Source organism: Naegleria gruberi (assembly GCF_000004985.1).
Source record: "Naegleria gruberi genomic scaffold NAEGRscaffold_70, whole genome shotgun sequence".
Lineage (NCBI taxonomy): Eukaryota > Heterolobosea > Eutetramitea > Acrasida > Naegleriidae > Naegleria > Naegleria gruberi.
Genome location: NW_003163257.1, coordinates 15,515 through 33,948, shown reverse-complemented (window position 1 = coordinate 33,948; position 18,434 = coordinate 15,515). Strand labels below are relative to the sequence as shown.

At 32.6% G+C, this 18,434-nt stretch overlaps 11 protein-coding genes across 11 annotated transcripts; 5 read left to right on the top strand and 6 right to left on the bottom strand.

Annotated features, from left to right (window-relative positions):
* Nucleotides 1–1,414: 1,414 nt before the first annotated feature.
* NAEGRDRAFT_59663 (uncharacterized protein) lies at nucleotides 1,415–2,491 on the bottom strand (the record flags this gene model as incomplete). Its single annotated transcript, XM_002670459.1, has 1 exon — nucleotides 1,415–2,491. One exon carries the CDS (start codon nucleotides 2,489–2,491, stop codon nucleotides 1,664–1,666), a length of 828 nt encoding a protein of 275 aa, XP_002670505.1. The 3' UTR covers nucleotides 1,415–1,663.
* Nucleotides 2,492–3,345: 854 nt separating this feature from the next.
* On the top strand, nucleotides 3,346–4,332 carry NAEGRDRAFT_60960 (uncharacterized protein; the record flags this gene model as incomplete). The annotated part of the gene is made up of 1 exon (XM_002670513.1): nucleotides 3,346–4,332. The coding sequence occupies one exon, from the start codon at nucleotides 3,346–3,348 to the stop codon at nucleotides 4,330–4,332; it is 987 nt and encodes a 328-aa protein (XP_002670559.1).
* A 130-nt stretch (nucleotides 4,333–4,462) lies between these two features.
* On the bottom strand, nucleotides 4,463–5,144 carry NAEGRDRAFT_81806 (uncharacterized protein). Its single transcript, XM_002670458.1, has one exon. It carries the CDS (start codon nucleotides 5,141–5,143, stop codon nucleotides 4,574–4,576), a length of 570 nt encoding a protein of 189 aa, XP_002670504.1. The 5' UTR covers nucleotide 5,144; the 3' UTR covers nucleotides 4,463–4,573.
* A 541-nt stretch (nucleotides 5,145–5,685) lies between these two features.
* On the top strand, nucleotides 5,686–6,124 carry NAEGRDRAFT_81805 (uncharacterized protein; the record flags this gene model as incomplete). The annotated part of the gene is made up of 1 exon (XM_002670512.1): nucleotides 5,686–6,124. One exon carries the CDS (start codon nucleotides 5,686–5,688, stop codon nucleotides 6,091–6,093), a length of 408 nt encoding a protein of 135 aa, XP_002670558.1. The 3' UTR covers nucleotides 6,094–6,124.
* Nucleotides 6,125–6,135: 11 nt separating this feature from the next.
* NAEGRDRAFT_74425 (uncharacterized protein) lies at nucleotides 6,136–7,314 on the bottom strand (the record flags this gene model as incomplete). The annotated part of the gene is made up of 2 exons (XM_002670457.1): nucleotides 6,136–6,825; nucleotides 6,874–7,314. The coding sequence occupies 2 exons, from the start codon at nucleotides 7,312–7,314 to the stop codon at nucleotides 6,136–6,138; spliced, it is 1,131 nt and encodes a 376-aa protein (XP_002670503.1).
* Nucleotides 7,315–7,463: 149 nt separating this feature from the next.
* On the bottom strand, nucleotides 7,464–8,391 carry NAEGRDRAFT_81804 (uncharacterized protein). The gene has a single exon (XM_002670456.1). It carries the CDS (start codon nucleotides 8,298–8,300, stop codon nucleotides 7,530–7,532), a length of 771 nt encoding a protein of 256 aa, XP_002670502.1. The 5' UTR covers nucleotides 8,301–8,391; the 3' UTR covers nucleotides 7,464–7,529.
* A 537-nt stretch (nucleotides 8,392–8,928) lies between these two features.
* NAEGRDRAFT_59660 (uncharacterized protein) lies at nucleotides 8,929–10,299 on the top strand (the record flags this gene model as incomplete). Its single annotated transcript, XM_002670511.1, has 1 exon — nucleotides 8,929–10,299. One exon carries the CDS (start codon nucleotides 8,929–8,931, stop codon nucleotides 10,198–10,200), a length of 1,272 nt encoding a protein of 423 aa, XP_002670557.1. The 3' UTR covers nucleotides 10,201–10,299.
* Nucleotides 10,300–10,706: 407 nt separating this feature from the next.
* NAEGRDRAFT_81802 (ferredoxin) lies at nucleotides 10,707–11,121 on the top strand (the record flags this gene model as incomplete). Its single annotated transcript, XM_002670510.1, has 1 exon — nucleotides 10,707–11,121. One exon carries the CDS (start codon nucleotides 10,707–10,709, stop codon nucleotides 11,067–11,069), a length of 363 nt encoding a protein of 120 aa, XP_002670556.1. The 3' UTR covers nucleotides 11,070–11,121.
* Nucleotides 11,122–12,356: 1,235 nt separating this feature from the next.
* Nucleotides 12,357–14,471, bottom strand: NAEGRDRAFT_74421 (uncharacterized protein; the record flags this gene model as incomplete). Its single annotated transcript, XM_002670455.1, has 1 exon — nucleotides 12,357–14,471. The coding sequence occupies one exon, from the start codon at nucleotides 14,469–14,471 to the stop codon at nucleotides 12,357–12,359; it is 2,115 nt and encodes a 704-aa protein (XP_002670501.1).
* A 273-nt stretch (nucleotides 14,472–14,744) lies between these two features.
* NAEGRDRAFT_74420 (uncharacterized protein) lies at nucleotides 14,745–15,872 on the bottom strand (the record flags this gene model as incomplete). The annotated part of the gene is made up of 1 exon (XM_002670454.1): nucleotides 14,745–15,872. One exon carries the CDS (start codon nucleotides 15,870–15,872, stop codon nucleotides 14,745–14,747), a length of 1,128 nt encoding a protein of 375 aa, XP_002670500.1.
* Nucleotides 15,873–17,249: 1,377 nt separating this feature from the next.
* On the top strand, nucleotides 17,250–18,386 carry NAEGRDRAFT_74419 (uncharacterized protein; the record flags this gene model as incomplete). The annotated part of the gene is made up of 1 exon (XM_002670509.1): nucleotides 17,250–18,386. One exon carries the CDS (start codon nucleotides 17,250–17,252, stop codon nucleotides 18,384–18,386), a length of 1,137 nt encoding a protein of 378 aa, XP_002670555.1.
* Nucleotides 18,387–18,434: the final 48 nt, after the last annotated feature.

The window sequence follows — 18,434 nt, the reverse complement described above, 5'->3', positions numbered from 1 at the left end:
TGTTTCCGATGATGATAAATTAGTACTTCATAATGGAGGATATTTAGTTGGAAATGATTTACATCCTTTTGATTATTTAAGATATAATGCAAGATCTCCTTTTGATAATGATTTAGTAACAAGTTTTGAATATTTTGAACAAGTGATGGATTATATATTCTATAAATTGGGATTTTCAACAGCTAGTGACATTAGTTTAAAAGATATTCCATTAGTAATTACTGAATCTATTTTAAATCCTGCATTTACAAGACAATCTACTCTTGAAATATTATTCGAATGTTATGGAATACCTGCTATTAATTTATCTATTGATGCTTTATTAAGTTTGCATCAATCTTGTACAGAAAAATCATTGAATTATTCCAATGTAAATTCATTAATTATTAGATCTGGTTTTCACTCTACTCACGTGATACCAATACTAAATGGTACAGTCCAGTGGAATAGTTGTAAAAGATTAAATTTAGGAGGTTTTCATGCCACTGATTTACTCTTAAAGACAATGCAATTGAAATATCCAAATATTGGGACAGATTCTAAATATTTTATTCCTATTTATGACGTTTTGGGAATACCTTCCTTGTCTGTAACAAAGGCAGAATTCTTAAAAGTCAACTATTGTCAGGTTTCTGATGATTATCATTCTGTATTGCAAAAACTATCAGAAGACAAGGAATTTTATGAAAATAGCACTGTTAGAATTTTCAACAATAAGTTGCAATATGAGGAATTTTTAAAAGCAAAAGAAGCTGCAGCACAATTAACAGCAGAAATTAAACCTGATGAACACCCAATTCCTGAGTTTAAAAACTTATCTGAGTGTGAAAAATGGTTAGAAACCAAGAGGAACGAATTGGCTCAACTTCAATTCAAATTACAAAAAATGCAATTTGAACTTTCTTCACAAAGCAAAGATCACACCCTTAAGAGCAAAAGATCAGCTGCCTCAAAGCAAAGACAAAAATCCAAAATTGCAGCTGAAATTCATGATGCAGAAGATGAAACCTTTGATGATTGGAGTTTATACGATACTGATAAGAAAAAGAAGAAAAAAAAGAAGAAATCCTCCACTAAGGAAGAAGTTGTTGATGCCAAGAAGGTAAAGAAAGCTACTTCTGAAGTTAATGATTTAACAAATCTCATCCACAAAGTAGAAATGAAACATTTCGGTGAGAAGAGGACTGACTATGTCAAGTCACATTTCATTTCTCAATATAAGAAAAGTAAGAACATGTCAGATAATACTGGGTTAAGATTGACAGTTGAAAGAATTCGTATTCCAGAAATTGTTTTCCAACCATTAATTGCTGGAAGAGATCAAATAGGTCTTGCTGAGATATTGGAAAACACATTACAGGAATTTTCCAAAGAGCAACAAGCAGAATTAATAAGTAATGTGTTTGTTTGTGGTGGAAATACTTTATTTAAAGGATTCAACACAAGACTCGAAAATGAAATTAGAAAAATTTCACCTTCAGGCTCATTAATTAATGTTACTGGTGAAAGTAATCATGAGAACTCTGCTTGGATGGGTGGAAAATCTCTCTTAATCAATAATTATAATAATAGTACGTATTGGATGAAACTTGATGAATATCAAGAGCAAGGAGCTGAAAGGCTGATTTTCAAACAGCATCCAATGTCAAATATTTCATAAATATTAATCTTCAAAATCTCTATAAACTTTGACCTTGTTTTGTTGAACCTTTCTCTTCTCAGTAACAACATGTTTGAATTTTCTTTGTTGATTGAAAGCATCCATTTTCTCTTTGGCTTCCTTCAATTTTGCAATTAATTCATCTTCGTGTTTCTTAGCTCTGGATTCTTTACCCTCTTGTCTGTATTTCTTCAAAGTTCTTCCTTCACATTCTTTGAAAAATTCTGGTTGTAAAACTGAAGATCCTTCTACTGTGCAATGTTTAGTCTTTTTGCTTGTTTTTTCTTCATTTGATGAATTAGAGTCACTATCAGAAGAATCTTCTTTGGATCTCTTCTTACTCTTCTTTTCTTTCTTTTCTTTCTTTTCCTTCTTCTTCTTGTCGGATTTTTCTTCGGATTCCTCTTTCTTTTCCTTTTTTTCCTTCTTCTCCTTCTTTTTTTCCTTCTTTTCCTTCTTTTCCTTCTTTTTCTTTTCTTCCTCATCAGATGAATCACTGCTTGAATCAGAATCGGAAGTAGATTTCTTCTTGGCAATATTATCCAACATTTGATTATAAGAGTTTTCCCACCAATAATTTGGTTTCTTTTCCTTTTCAGAACCAATACCAATACCTGTTTGATGATACTTTTTAGAAGTAGTTACATGATCCTTGATGCCATCCTTGTTCTTTCCCAATCCTTCACCAGCTTGAAATCCGTACTTTCCCAAAATTTTCATACCAAATCCAGAGAGTGATGAGAATTTGGAAGTATAATGAGGAGTAGACGGTTTGAGAGAATCACTAGTAGTGGTGTTATTGGTGGTAGCTTCAGAATCACTTGATGACATTTTTTTAATCAACAAAATTCAACAAAAACCGTGAAGCAAGAAGTCAAAGTATTAAGTGGTGAAATGATTCTTATTAATTGGAACTTTATTTGAATATTATTTGCAATAATGTGTTATTTAGTAAGGTATTAAATCTATAATTCTTTTTAATATTAAATACAATTTACACTGATCGGAGTGATTCTTTTGATTGAAAATGAAATCTATTTCCCCACACTATTAACTCCTAATCACTACATTTCTTATTTTTAATCCAAGTAAAACATCCTCAATGACCACGGTCATCATCAACACAGCAAATACTAAACTTCGGATTTTTTAATTGATGATAGTGGCAGCTTGACAATTTTTCCACCAGCAGAAGCGAATAAAAATAAAAAACGCTGCGTTGTAAGCAACACGAAAAAAATATAAAAATGTTGAGCAAGACTGCCCGTTTGTTGAAGGCTAACAAATTCACATCATCCTCCCTCATCAATAAATCTATCCAAACTCGTGCTTATGCCGATGTTACTGATGGTAGACAAGCTGCTATGGAAGAAGCCATTCAATCCATCTTGACTAACACAAATAACGAATTTGAAGTTACCAAGGAATTGGCTTTCGTCGCTTCGACAGTCAAGTCTGAAGAAGACTTTGCTCACGTCATGAGACTTGCTTCCAGAGTTGTACGTATTAATATTTAGAAAGTTTGGAGATTTATCAACATGAATTTATTATAATAACAATAATTTGATGAAAACAAATAATCACAAACAACAACAATAATTTTGGATTTTACTGATCCTCTACATGATTTAAATAATATTTAGGGTGGTAAACTTTCTTATCAAGGATACCAAGATGTCGGATTCATGCAAAAGAAGCCAGTTGTCCGTGTTGCTATTACTGGTGCTGCTGGTCAAATTGCTTACTCATTGATTCCAAGAATTGCTAGTGGTGAAATGTTGGGCAAGGATCAACCAGTTCACATTGTTTTGATTGATATTCCAGACTCAATGAAGGTTGTTGAAGGTGTTGTTATGGAATTGCAAGACTGTGCCTTCCCATTGGTCAGAGGTATCACTGCCACCAGTGATTTGGCTGAAGGTTTCAAAGATGTTGAATATACATTGCTCGTTGGTGCCAAGCCACGTTCAAAGGGTATGGAAAGAAAGGATTTGCTTTTGGAAAATGCCAAGATCTTCCAAACTCAAGGTAAAGCCCTCGGTAAGCATGCTAAGAGTAACAATTTGACTTTGGTTGTTGGTAATCCAGCCAATACTAATGCTTTGATTGCTGCTTCAAATGCTTCCAATATTGATCCAAAGCAATTCTCTGCCATGACTCGTTTGGATCATGATCGTGCATTGGCTCAAGTTGCTAACAAGTTGAAGGTTCCAGTCCGTTCATTGTCTAAATTCGCTATTTGGGGTAACCACTCTGCTACTCAATATCCAGATCTTTCATATGCTTTGGTTGATGGTGTTCAAGTTTCTTCCAAGGTTGAAAAGACTTGGGTTGAATCTGAATTCATTCCAACTGTACAACAACGTGGTGCTGCCATCATTAATGCTCGTGGTTCATCATCTGCTGCTTCTGCTGCCGATGCTGCTATTAAGCACATGCGTGATTGGTCTTTGGGAAGCAACGGTGAATGGGTGAGTATGGCTGTTCCATCTGACGGTTCATACGGTATTAAGCCTGGTGTTTATACTTCATATCCAATCGTTTGTACTGGTAATGGCAAGTATGAAATTGTCAAGGATTTGAAGATTGATGCTTTCTCTCAAAATAAGATTGACCTCTCCATTAAGGAACTCCTCGAAGAAAAGGCTGGTGTTTCTGCTTTGTTGAAATAAATTAAACCAAAAATAATTTGGGCTTTTTGTAATTGACTATTTCAATAATTGAAAAACAAGATTATCTTTGATCTTTTCAAAGATTGTATGGAAACTATTGTTCTTGTTTTCAAAAAGATAAAGTACAAGGTTTAAAGACAAATTGACCCTAAGCGTCATTTTTATTGTTCATGACCCAAACGGAAGAAGTACGTGTTACATTTTAGTTATTTAAAAACGATGATGTATTCGTTCCAAAAATTTAAACTCTCTTAACAGTGAGGTTTGAGTGACTATCGAAAACAGTTTCAATTTCAACAGAGTCCCAAGCCTTCTTGTCAGTCTTCTTTTGAGCCCAGATGCTGCCTTCGAAGAGAGACTTGTAGAGTGGATTTTGGTTGAAGATCAAAACAAAGATACCGATTGGGACGAGCAAGAACAAAGCAGAGTAAGCCCAGACGGAGAACTTTCTGTTAGTAAAGGTTGGGTGAACATCGAGGAGGAATTTACCATTATCAACAAACTTGAAGACTCTTTGCAATTCCTTTTCGTATTTGATGAGAGCGTTCATACGGCCTTCTTCAGCGTTACCGAATGGAGAGGCAAACTTGACGTGGGAAGCGTTAGCTGGGACTGGCTTAGTGGAGATGTTATACTTCTTCATAACCCATTCCTTGTCAATAGTTTGTTCTGGGGCTGGAACGTTATCGTGTGACCACTTAGCCCAATGTTCAACAAAAGAGTCTTGGAGTTCCTTTGGGACAAGGTTCAAGGCTTGCTTGTTTCTTCTACGAATAACGTCTTTAAAGACAAGGTTAACGGTCTTGCTCATTCTGATTATTTAAATTTAAAAGTGATGATGATAAATTTTTATGATGGCAAAAGAAATTTGTTCAGCAATCAATTGCGAGTGATATGATGACTTACTTTTCTCTGTATTTTTTTTTTAATTTTTCTAAAAGAGGTGCATCAAGTTTTGCCCAAATATCGGCTCTTGGTTGGCCTTCTTTACAATTTCGACACAAGTCGCCTATGAACAGAGTAAGGAAGCCAATTGGAGAATTAACATTATATTATTTCAATACTTTGTAACGGATATATCAGTCTTGCACAACAATATTTGATTCTTATTGAACGTAACAAAATATTCCTATCATCTTCATACAAAAAGAATAACAAATGAACGAATAAAAATTTTGGCGGTTCAAAATTTGAAGAATGTCTCTCAAGTTGCTCCATTCAAATAGTGCCAATAAGAACTTTATCTAAGAATTAAAGAAAATAAATATACTTATCACATTTGAGAACATTTTGACTGATTCAATTAATTCTCATCACAAAACAATTTTAATTATAAAAATTGAAAATAAAAAAATGCTTTTCTTGAACGGAACAAAGGCTATCAAAACAACAGCTTTACGATTCAACCAAAGAGCTGGACAAAAATTTTATAAAGCAAGAGGAATGGGAAGATGTGGTAATGAAGGAGGTGCTTTGCATGATTTACCGGATTGGAGTTATACCAACGGAACACCTGGACCAATCAGTCACGGTGCTGAACATAAACAATTAACTAGAAAATATTTCGTAGAACGTGTTGTTCGTCTTGCTGTTGAAGCTGACCAAGACGCTTCTAAACTTGTAAATTTTGAACCATCAGTTAGAGCTCACCGTCAAAGAGATGTATCTTTTTACTTTGATTTATTAGAAAAGGGATATACATTGAAAGGAGTTAAAGACCAAGTTAAAGTTTTGAAGGAATCAGGAAAAATCCCAATGTAAATTCATAATATAGTCAAGGATAATTTTCGAATTATTTATTATTTAATAATTTATTGAGCGTTTTTGTTTATCTGCAGATACTTGTTGCTTGATATAATTAATATCCTTAATATCCTTCTTCAATATGGACAATAACTCATTTAATCCATTTGTTTGTTGTTCCAAAAAGTTCTTTACATTTTCTTTAGTTTCATCATCTAAAGTATTATTATTCAGTAACAAGTTAGATTGTTGTAAATAGTAATTGACTTGAGGAGATAATTCAATAAGTCTTCCTCTAAATTGATTTGGTTTGTGTAATTCTCTTTGTAAGGTATTTAATTTGTTTCTCAATGAAATGTCTTCATTTCTAATACCAATACCTGATTGTGTCAATACCTCGAGTTTGCTTTGAATTTTAAGAATTCTATGGGATAGATCAGTATGTCTTTGTTTAATACCACCAATTCTACTCATAGTATCAGCTTCATGTTTAGTTTTGCATTCAGAAATTTTAGAATCCAATACTTTCAAAAAATCGTTCATTAATTCAATTCTCTTTTGTTGTTTTTCCACACGGTCTTTGACATCTTTAAAAGATGTTGCAGGTATTGGAACTAATCTAGACGGATCTGGGTTTTTTTCCATAGCTTGTCTCCATAATTCTGGGTTAATAGATCTAGCATATTTTCTCGTCAAGGCTTCTAAAGTTGCTTGTTGCTTCCCATCATCAACTACATTATAAAAGAAATGCTGTTAAATAAAATTAGTACTTGTTAAGTTCAAATCATCAAAACCTACAATAAATTTACAATATGGATTGTCAGGAGTATCAGTGGAAGATTTATACTTTAATTCAATAATTTTGAAACTATTATCAATTGGATTATTTGTAGGAGTTCCTAAATTAAATCCAGTATTTGTATTAGCAACAGTGTTTGTAGTACCAAAATTAAATCCGGTTGTTGGCTGAGTTGGTTGTGTATTTGTTGCTGTACCTGTTGTACCAAAATTAAATCCAGTTGATCCTGTTGTTCCAGTTGTTGGCTGAGTTGGTTGTGTATTGGTTGTACCAAAGTTAAATCCTGTTGTTGGTTGTGTGTTAGCTGTTGTTGTTGGTGCTCCGAAGTTAAATCCAGTTGAAGTACCTCCTGTTGTTCCAGTGTTATTTGTGGTACCGAAATTAAATCCTGTGGTTGCAGGCTTATTTTGATTTGAAGTGGTACCAAATGAAAAAGACATATTTTTTTGAATTTTAATAATAATTTATTCACTATTCTGTACGGAGGAATTTCGAATAGTGGGATCAACTTTTAGGCCTATTCTCTCTTCATTTCTCTAAGAGCACTAAAGAACTACATGTAGTTCCTCCACTTATCAACGATACAAAATACATTTACATTTAATAATTTATTTAAAACTACAAGGAGAATCGTGTATGATGATCAATTTACAAATTATCTATTCTTTCTACGTCCACCAGCAGAGGCACCACCAGCAGGTCTGCCACCCATCATTCCCATCATACCCATCATGCTCATCATACCACCAGAGTTTTCATCTTCAATGCTGGCCTTGATTGATTCTTCAATATTAGCAATTTCCTTTTCATACTTCTTCTTGTGTTCATTGTGTTCCTTGAATTGCTTGTTGGCATATTCCACGTTGGCATCGATACCTTTAAGAATTTCCTTTGCTCCGACTGTCCAGTTCTTTAATACAGAAATCATTTGATCAATATCATCTAATTTGATATCTCTACCAATTGTCTCATAAACTTCCATCCACTTTGACTTTTGATCCAGTTTACCTTCTAACAATCCTTGATACATACAATCGATCAATGTATCTTCCAATTCTCTGACGTTAGTGATATCCAACTCACGTAATAAATCTTCATACTTGAGAAGACGACTCTTTGATGCAAGTGTAACAATTGAAAGCTGTTTAAGTTTGTTCAAATTCTTTTCAGAGAGTTGGGAATAGTTTTGTGGGTTAGCCTTGTATTCGCTATAAGTTCCAAAAGCGAAAAGCTTTAATGTATTTAAATCCTTTTGATTTTCTGTTCCCTCTAATTCCTTGATACCTTTCAGATCTAACATTTCAGAGAATACAAATGTGTTAGGATGGTTAATAGCTTGTTGGATAAGATTAACAGCTGATTTTCCCTTCACAGTTTTACCTAAAAGCAAAAATTGTTCAATTGCTTGTTCTGGTGATTGAGCCATGTTTTTTTATATTGTGTGGTGATGATTATTATTTGTAGCGAGTGAATTAATCAAAAATTCGTGATGACGATATGATGATCAAGTTGCACACCAGAAATTTTTTTTTGATGAAATCTATTTTCGGAACACATTTACAACACATGTTCTCTTCTTCACAGGCCAGAACAGAGTGGAAATCATTGGTTTTTTATTAGTGTCAAGTTCACTCCACCAGTAAAATGCAAAATAGTCAAAGAATTGAAAAATATTAAGATTTCCATCCCAACAATAAAAATCAACAAAATATTTATTTTTGAAATGATAAGTAAGAGAAAAAATTAATTAAATCTATATATAAAATATTTTAGTCTAACAGTTTAAATAATTTTACATTTACATCACAATGTATTTCAAAAAAAAGGAATGTAAATTTTAAAATTTAATTTATTAATAGTCACAAACGCATAGATGATCATGGTTTGGAGATAAATTACAAGACGATACAACTAAATTGAAATGAGAACAGAATTAGCTCATTTCTTTGAAGAGAATATTCAAAGGCTTGTTGCTTGCTGGTTACAAAAATTGAAGCACACAATAAACAAAAACCCGTTTTTAAAAAAATATTAACACATAACAAACTTACATCATGACAAAGAAGACAGTCAAAAAGAACGCTAGAGGTAATACCGTTGATTTGCAAACTTTCTTAACTACTAGCTCCGTTGACAGCTGGGCTGAAGAAATGGAAGGAGAACCAACAACAACAACACCAACTGCTGCTTCCACAACATCAACTGGTCTTACTCTTGATGAATTAAGAGCCAACAATGAAGGTTCTCACGGAGGTAGTAGATTCAATAATAACAGTGGTTTTGGTCAACACAGAGAAAACAATTACTCTCGTGAATTGGGTAATAGTGCCCAATCTAAAGTTAAACCTTCATCTTTCTACTCTGAAGGTGCTCCACAAAAATCATCTTCTGGTTTCAGCGAATCATCTTCATTTGAAAGAAGAGAAAGAAGACCACAACAACAAAATGAATTACCAACTGAAAGACCATTTGTTGCTTTTATTGGTAACTTGTCATTCAATGCTACCAAAGATGATTTGTCTGATTTCTTCGGTGAATCAAGCCCAATCAATATTTCCCTTCCAAAGGATAAAGAAACTCAACGTCCAAAGGGTTACGGATATGTTGAATTTGACACTGTTGAAGATTTAAAGCTTGCTATTAGTCTCAATGGTAGCGATTTCATGGGTAGATCCATCAAGATTGATATTGCTTCTCCTGATACTGCTGCTAAGGTCACTGTTGATAATAGAGATTCATTCAGAGGAGGAAATAGAAGAGAAGGTGGATTTAGAAGAAATGATAACTTTGAAAGAACTCAACCACAATCTGTTGCTGATAAAGCTGACAATTGGAGAACTGGTGGTGATTTGGATGTTAACCCATTCGGTAGCAAGAAGAATAATACTAACAACACTACTCGTAAACCAAGAGAAGATAACAATGCTGGTGGAGCTTTTGGATCTTTCTCATCAAAGCCAAGATATGAAGAATCAAAGTCATCTCAAAGACCAGCTAAACCTTCACTTTTCGGAGAAGGAAAGCCTTGGGAACCAAAAGAAAAGGATTTGAAAGCTTTGGAACCAAACTTGGATATTTTGTCTTCAAAGAAGAAGGCTACACAACAAAAGAAGGAAGGTGAAACTAACCAAGAAGATGAATTCCAAACTGCTACTTCAAAGCCAAGAGGTGGTAGAAGATATCAACAAGCTAACAGAGGTGGTTTCTCAAACAATACCAATAATACCAATAAGAAAGCAACCTCTTCTAAGAAGTCTGAAGAAGAAGAACAACAAGATCTTGAAAGCAAGAATCAATATGCTGCCCTAAGTGAACAAAACGAATAAGGTTATTTCTGTAAACCCTAATAATTTTGATTTCCTATTTCTTTTAATTATTATCTAAACTCTTATCCCAATAAATATTCCCCTCCAATTTTATTATGTAAATTGTCGTTATTCTATTGTAATCAATTATCTCAATTATTTTCAATTAACATTTACAATATTCTTTAATGATATTCATAAAACAAAGAAGTAGTAAACTTGAGAATTTTAAATAAATTTCAATGTATTATTCATCACAAATGTAAAAATAATATTTAAAAAAATGAATGCAAGAAAAATCGCAACTTCCCTCTTCAGAAGCTCATCTTTGAAGCAACATTCCCACATCTCTTTCGCTCATAAATTTAATAAATGTACCACCAGATTTGCTCAAGGTAGGTATATTAAATTGTTATTAGTAATAATTTAAAATAATTATTTGGATATTATTATTGTGATGGTGGATGATACTAGTCAATGCCCAAAGAATAAATCACGATGTTGAATCTGCTCAAAAGCCATCCGTTATGGATAAGGTAGTAAACATTACAGTTTTTGATAGAGAAGGAAAGGTCCACCAAGTTCCGGCCTATGTTGGAGAAACTTTAATGGATTCAATTAGAAGAGCTGGTATTAACCTTGTTCCTGATTCAACTTGTCTTGGAGAATGTGCTTGTGTTGGATGTCATGTTATTGTTTCTAACGATCATGAACACAAGTTAACACAATGTAGTGAAGATGAAGCCGAAATTCTGGAGGATGCCCCATTCGTTCATGAAAATTCTAGATTAGCCTGCCAAATTATTGTTGACAAGAGTATTGCAGGACTTGTTTTGGCTCTTCCTCAATCCAGTACTGATGAATCATTGGATCCATATTTTAGATTCTAAATTATTATTATTTTGGACTTTTTTAATTATTAAAATTATTATTTAAATATAATTTAAATTGGAGAAGGATTATTAGTGTGTAAATCACTTACTCTAATTGCTAATTTGTTTTGCAAACAACAAACGCAAAGGGAATTTTAAATAAAAACTTTGGCGCCCAAAAATTTAAAAAAAACAAACCAACCGTTAATTGGTGTTTTATTATTTATTTGCTAGTATTTTTCAATTATTATTATTGGATGATCATTATACAATTATCATAACCAACAATGTCATCAAAAGGAAAAACAACATCACTGATTAGGATCAGGGATTTTAACATGTACAATGATCAAGTCTCCGAATTAAAAAATCTATCAACACAAATTAAAGCAAGGAAGAGTGAAAATCTATCACAATCCGATATAAGAATATTAGAAGTTCAACTGTCGAAAATTCAAGATTCCTTCTCAAAACATTTGTATAGTAATGTCAGGGTTATGAAACCTCTAGAAAAACAATTTTCAGGTAAGGATTTCATTTGTTTTTTTGGATTCATTCTTTCAATTAAAATAGTTAAAGAAACAAAAGAGCCTAAGGATGTTAATTTAGAGGAAAGAGTTCTAAATTATCACAAGAAAATGATTGAAATTGTTGAAGAGATTAATTCACATAAAAAGAAAGTAATGGAAATTTTAAAGAATAACAATTTAGCTCAAATTGATCTAGGAAAATTCAAAGAAGAGTGTGAGAAACTGAATGTAGATTTTGAAAAGGCTCAAGAAAATGAAAAAATTATCCAATCAACCTCAAATTCTACGAATGAAAAAAAACAGTTTGGAAGTGTTGTGTGGGATCCTGAAGAAATTGATAATCAAATAGCTAAATTTGCAAAGGATTCACAACTGCTAGGAACAGAATTAGGAGGAGTGTATGCTAAATTGGCAGAGTCACAAAAAACTATAGAGCTCATTAATAGGAATGAAACATATTCTGTAAGAGAAGAAGAAAAACAAGCTCTTCGTAAGGCGATTTCCTCAACTAAGAATACTCAGGCATCCAGTCAACTAGACCAAATAATATCCTCTCAACACTCTGTAGAAAGTTCTCAATCTCAAACAACCTCTGGAGAGCAACAAAATAGAACACCAAAGAAGAAAAAAAAGAAAAAGAAACACCAACAACATGACAATCAAAATAATAACAATCAACAGAAAACACCTGAACATAAGCGTAAAGGTAATTCTCAACAACCTCAATCTGCAAGCAAAAAAACAAAACATTAAATTATTCTTTAAAAATTACAATTTACTTTCTAATAAAGTTGAAAATAACTGGTAAAGAAATCAAAAAGACAGCAAAAATGATAATAATGATCATGATACTCTTTGGACTCATTGTCTTTTGAACTTTCTTTGATTCTACATAATTGAGGAATTGGAATAGTTCACCAATTTGTTGTTCTGATGTGATGAGATTAATTAATTTTGTTCGCACAGTTGTATCATTACATTTTCCTGAGGTTTGGAAGACAGTATTCAAACTAGAAATGCATCCAAATCTGGTATATCTATTGAAGCAGAATTCCTTTAAATCGTGTGATTGTGATTGCTTGTCTTGTTTCTTCTTATCTTTCTTTTCAGCACTCTTTTGAATAACTTCATAAATTGATTGAATAACACCTGAATCAATAATCTTTTCTAAGAGAGCAGCAATCTCCTGCTTCATGGATTCAGAAGCATTGGCATAACTAGCATTTAAACTATTGCAAATAACCTTTAACAAAACCATTGAATGGAATCTGATATCACGAAGATAGACATCAATTTTTTCTCTAGTATACTTAATATCCTTAATCAAAAGATCGACAAAATCAATTTCGTTATTCAAGTCGAGAATTGCTTGTGTTGATCCTTCAGCTGATAAAAGACCTTGGAATGCAAGGAAGGCAGCATATGTCATATGACTCAATGTAGAAGCTCTATTATTCTTAATCAAACTGTTGAAAATGGTAGTCATCAAAGAATAATTATTTGGAGTACCATATTCTTTGAGAATTGAAGTTGCAACAGAATTATTCTTAATACATGATCTACCAATAATATAACAACATAATGAGCAAATGTAGGCACTGAATTTTGATCCCTCTTCTCCTTTGACAACATATTTCTTCAATAAATCAACAACCTTTCCAATCAAACCTGAGCTATTGACAAGTGGAATAAGTTTTTCATTGCTGACAAAACATGAAATGAGTAAAAGAACCTTTTCAAGCATTAATCTATCCTTATCAAAATAGTAATCAATAAAACTGATCAAGAAGTTTTTGGACAATTCAGCAACCATATTAGAAATTTCTTCAAATCTTGGTTGAGAAACAGAAACATCCAAAAGTTCAACAAGAGTTTGAATAATCAATTTCGAGTTATAGTGATAACAAACAGCAATATCACTAGAATCATCACCCTCCAATTTGGACAAATTCTTAATATTTTGTTCTCCAGCTTCAATCAAAACTCCTAAAATATTCTTATTAATAATTCTCTTTTTAAATTCAAGTAAACGTTCATTTTCATCCTCATCAAAATATTCATCAACTTCTCTTTCATTATCCATCATTGGTTCTTTAAGCTTTTCTTCATCAGCCTTATCCATTTCTTGAAGCATAGCTTCTTCAGGATCAATTGTCTTGTTTGGATCTTCCTTCAAACGTGGTGTCTTTTGATTAGATTTGTTTTCCTTTTCTAATCTATTTTTTCTAGCCATATTAATATTAAAAATATATGTAGATCTAGCAACATAGTTAACCATTTCTCTGAATGAAGAAACAATCTTGAAGAAGAATCTAACAGATTGTGTAGTGTAGGTTAACAATTCCTTTGATGGTTCATTTGAATCAATATAGAGTTTTAACAATGGTTGAATCCAACTTTCAACAACACCTGCACCAATAATATCAATAGATTTTCCTAAGAAAGTTAAATGGATTAAAATTTCATGGAAACGAAGAGCCATAACATTAACCTTTTCTGAAGTCAAGCGTGATTTTTGTGATTCTAAATATTTAAAACACTTTTCAATAGATTCCTTTGAAATTGATTCAGTTAAATTTTTAATTTGAACCTTGTTGGAAAGGATAGCTGGACTGTGAATACGCTCGTAAACCTTTGTATATTGTTCTACAATTTGGTTTGTATTCAATGCTGATGAAGATGATGAGAGAAGTCCTTGTAAAGCTTCCAAACATAACTTGTTATTTTCTTCACTATCGGTAGTATGATCATCCTTTTGTAAATTATGAACATTACTTGTTGTGGCTACATTTGACAAAGATTCTTGTAATAATCTATGTACCAAGGCTTCATCCTCTGGCAAGGAAGCACCAGAAGATGTTGTAGAGGTTGTTGATTTTTTGATAGCCATTTTTTTTAATTATTAAAATTAATTTTAATTACGTAAGGAAGAGGCTAGGGAGAAGGCTCTCCATTCAATAGAATCATCCTAATAATCAACGTTGATAAAGATATTGCAATTTCTTAAGAATTCCTTTTGTTTTTCATAAAGTTTTTTATCAAATTCAAAAAAAACTCTACATTTATTCAATATAGACAAGTCTTGAATGCAAAGTTAAAAAATCCCAATTGCATCAAGATGAAACAAAATTACAAAATTGTCACAGGTATTATTTGTTGTTGTCTATCTCAAGGCAACAATAGCAGATTGAAGAGCAATAGCTCTTTCTTCACTAGAAAGATATGAAATATGGGAAATCAATTCTTTCAATTGGTGTTCATATGTACAGAGGAGTTGATTATCACAGTTGACTGGTTCTCCATCATCAATTTCAAGGTTGTGTTCTGGTTCTTCATCATCATCTAAATAGTTAGATGGATTAGTAAGAACGTTAGCAAGAAGGGAAAGAGAACCATCTGAGAGATGCATATCATTATTAACACTACTAGGGGTAACATTAATTGATTGAGCATAGGAAAAAGTATTGGAAATATTGTTACAAAAGGCATCTTCTACCTTTGGTTGTTTTGATGACTTGATATTGTCATCAGTTGCAGACAAACTTCTCTTTGTAGCACTGTTCTTAGTCTTCTTGGTCTTTGGAGAAACGGAACCATCTTGTTTCTTTCTAGCAAATACATTGAAAGAGACACTGTCTAAAACACAAATAGCATGTTCCAAGTCAGACAAATCAAAGAGACTAAGCTTAAAGTGAACAGCTTGCTTATAGGATTGAACCTTTTCAATTTGGAGACGAGAGTCAGCTTTGAAAACCTTTTGGTAGGTATTAGACAATTCAGAACTATGGGAAATGACACCATTAATCTTTTCCTTGATGGTACCACCAATAAGGTCAACTCTCATGAACAAAATTTGTGGAAGGTTAACATTGGTTGAGGAGGTCAACTTGAAATCATGTTTGAGAAGATATCTTAGGGAGGAATACAAGACGATATTACCGCTTTCAAGTGGTTCAAGACAGGAACTGTCTTCTCTTGAATAAGTCAATGATATGGAAGTACTTAATCTACAGTTATTTCTCTTGAAATAATCTTCATCACGTTGAACAACTTTCCAAGAATCTGAAATATTGTCAATGTGTGATTGGGAAGGAAGGGAAAGGTGAGGAGCAGTTGGAGAATACATTGAATAGTTGGAAATTGTACAAGGATTAGTGGTAGTATCTTCAATCTTGATATTACCCACAGCAGTAGTGGTAGTGTTAACTACCATAGAGGAAGAAGTGTTTGGACTCACACCATGGTTGGCACACCATTTTGAGAGAACCTTCTTTTTAGGATTAATATACATGGCTTTGGGCGCGCATTAGATCGAATAGTTATTACACTCAATACTCACCATTATTGTTAATAATGTTGTTGTTGTTGTTGTTTAAAGTTTGGAGCATTTTGATATATGTACAAATGGTTGGTGTGTGGTGAATACAGAATGTGTTGTTGTGGATTTGTTAAAATACAAAGGTTAGAACCTTGGGATTATATACTACAGAGTCAGTTTGAATATTAGTGATTAGGATTTTAAACTATGGAACAGATTGGAGTTGTTTGATCAAAAAACTACCAATAAAAATCTGATGATTAGGAATTTGGATGAATAGAATACAGAAAGGATTAAAATCAATAACTTTTGTTGGTAGTAATTGATCAGATTGTTGTGGAAATTAATGTCAGTTGGATGGATAAATATACAAAAAGGATTTCTCTTCTTCTCTGCTCTGCTATTGAAGGGTTCAACGTAACAAAGAACAAATTAATAATTCAATGAAGATCAGCACTTGCGCGGGAACTGTTTGATTTTTTTATAAATATTATTAGATTGATGAAAGGAGGGAAACAAAATTGAAGTGAGTCATTGAACGTTGTGTGAAGAAAATCGATTTGAACTTGTTAGTGCCCTTCCCGCCAAAATCCAAAGAGACTTTTATGGATAGCAAGTTCGATTTTGTGTCTTGCGTGAAGTCCAGCCATCAAATTGTCTTCACCTTGGTTGCCTTGTAGTTGTTGCTGTAATATTTTGTAAACTCAAAGGAAGATTTTTATAATAAGAGTGGTATTTTGTTGTTTTCTCAATGTGTGACTTCATGTTGAAGAAGAAACTCTTTGAGTTGTTGTGTCACATTTTGTTGTAGTTAATGATCAAAATCAGTTGTACTAGTTTTTGTTGATGAATTCTGTTATTACTATATTGATCAAACTAAAGTAAACTGAGTCTATTGACTTTAGCTTTCCATTGAGAAGTTGTAGATGATGATAATTGTTGTGTTGACCATATTATCAACCTCAAGTGTTGTTCTTTTTTTTTTAATTCTGATCAACAAATCGAGAGCATCCTCAAACCTGGAGTAGAAGTGTAATTAACTTTTTTGATCTCTATTTTCTCCTCTTCGGTTTGTATCAATGCAATCAATTCATGTTCATACAACAGAGATTCAATCAATACAAAGATACCTCCTCATTATTGTTGTTCGAGAATCCTTTCACCTTAAAAAACAAGATCATCTATTTCATTGTATTCAATGATTTCTGAATGTATGAGTTTACAATTTTTTAATACATCAATAAAACAACGTGTTATTGAAATGACTTCTTCTCAATAAACACGTGTTTTCAATTCTCTAAGTTACAAATTGACTAAGCCATACATGTTTGTTTCTTAACTTTAAAAAAAATGAACAAATTTCTCTTCCTCTTCTTTTCCTTGTTACTCCTTATCAGTACTTATTCTCTAACACAATATACGGATTTGATAATTAGCAATCCCGAATTGAAAAACAAACTCAAACCATACAAAATAAATACCCATCATCTTCATCAACTTGCTAGATTCATCTCTAAAAAAACCCAACACCTGCAACATATTGAAGTCATCAAGTATTCTATCAAAACGAGGAGAGAAAATGCAAAACCCATCAAAATTGCACAATTTACAGATTTGCATTATGATGCATTCGAGGATCCACCTACACTTCCTCAACATTTAGAAAATGAAATGATTCAAAAAATTCTAGAAGAAAAACCAGACTATGTGTTAATAACAGGCGATTTTGTACATGGTGAGGTTATTCATTCATCTCGTGGAATTGTTAATGACATTCTTAAACCAATGAAGATAGCTTTGCAACAGATTCACAATGATACAAAGCAAAGGATCTATTCTGTATTTGGTAATCATGATTTACACACAGGACAGAGACATTTTTTGAAACAAGTTCTTGAATATGGCAATATGACAGTTGTATTGGATAATGAATATTATTATGATGAGGATAATGATATAGTAATAATTGGATTACCAGATTATCACAAGGATGATTTCAATCCAGTTCGTCTTGCTAACTTGATTTCAAAGAACCCAAAGATTACAAACAATTCAACACACATAGTTATGTCACATGTTCCAGATAGTGCAAGTTGTTTAATTGAGAAACAAGGTAAAATTCCAAAATATGAGAACTGTAAGGGAGTACAAACAGACGTACTATTGACAGGTCATACTCATGCAGGTCAATTCAAAATATTTGGTTGGAGTATCGTCCAGTTTATTTTCCAAAAATTACCAGAATCAGTTATTCAGTTTCTTTTAAAATCAATGAAATTCAAAAATCCAATAGATAATTGGGATTGGAATGAAGGAATGTTTGAAACAAATGAAAATAATCATTTGGTTCCATTATTAGAGAGTCACAGACAAACAATGAGTTTAAGGGAAGGAAAATCCTTTTTTAACATTAACAGAGGAGTAGGAGGTCACTTTGGAATCAGATTAGCATGTCAACCAGAAATGACCTTATTAGAATTTGACTAATTCTGTTGAATTCATTCACAAAATTATTCTTATCTAATAAACAAACAT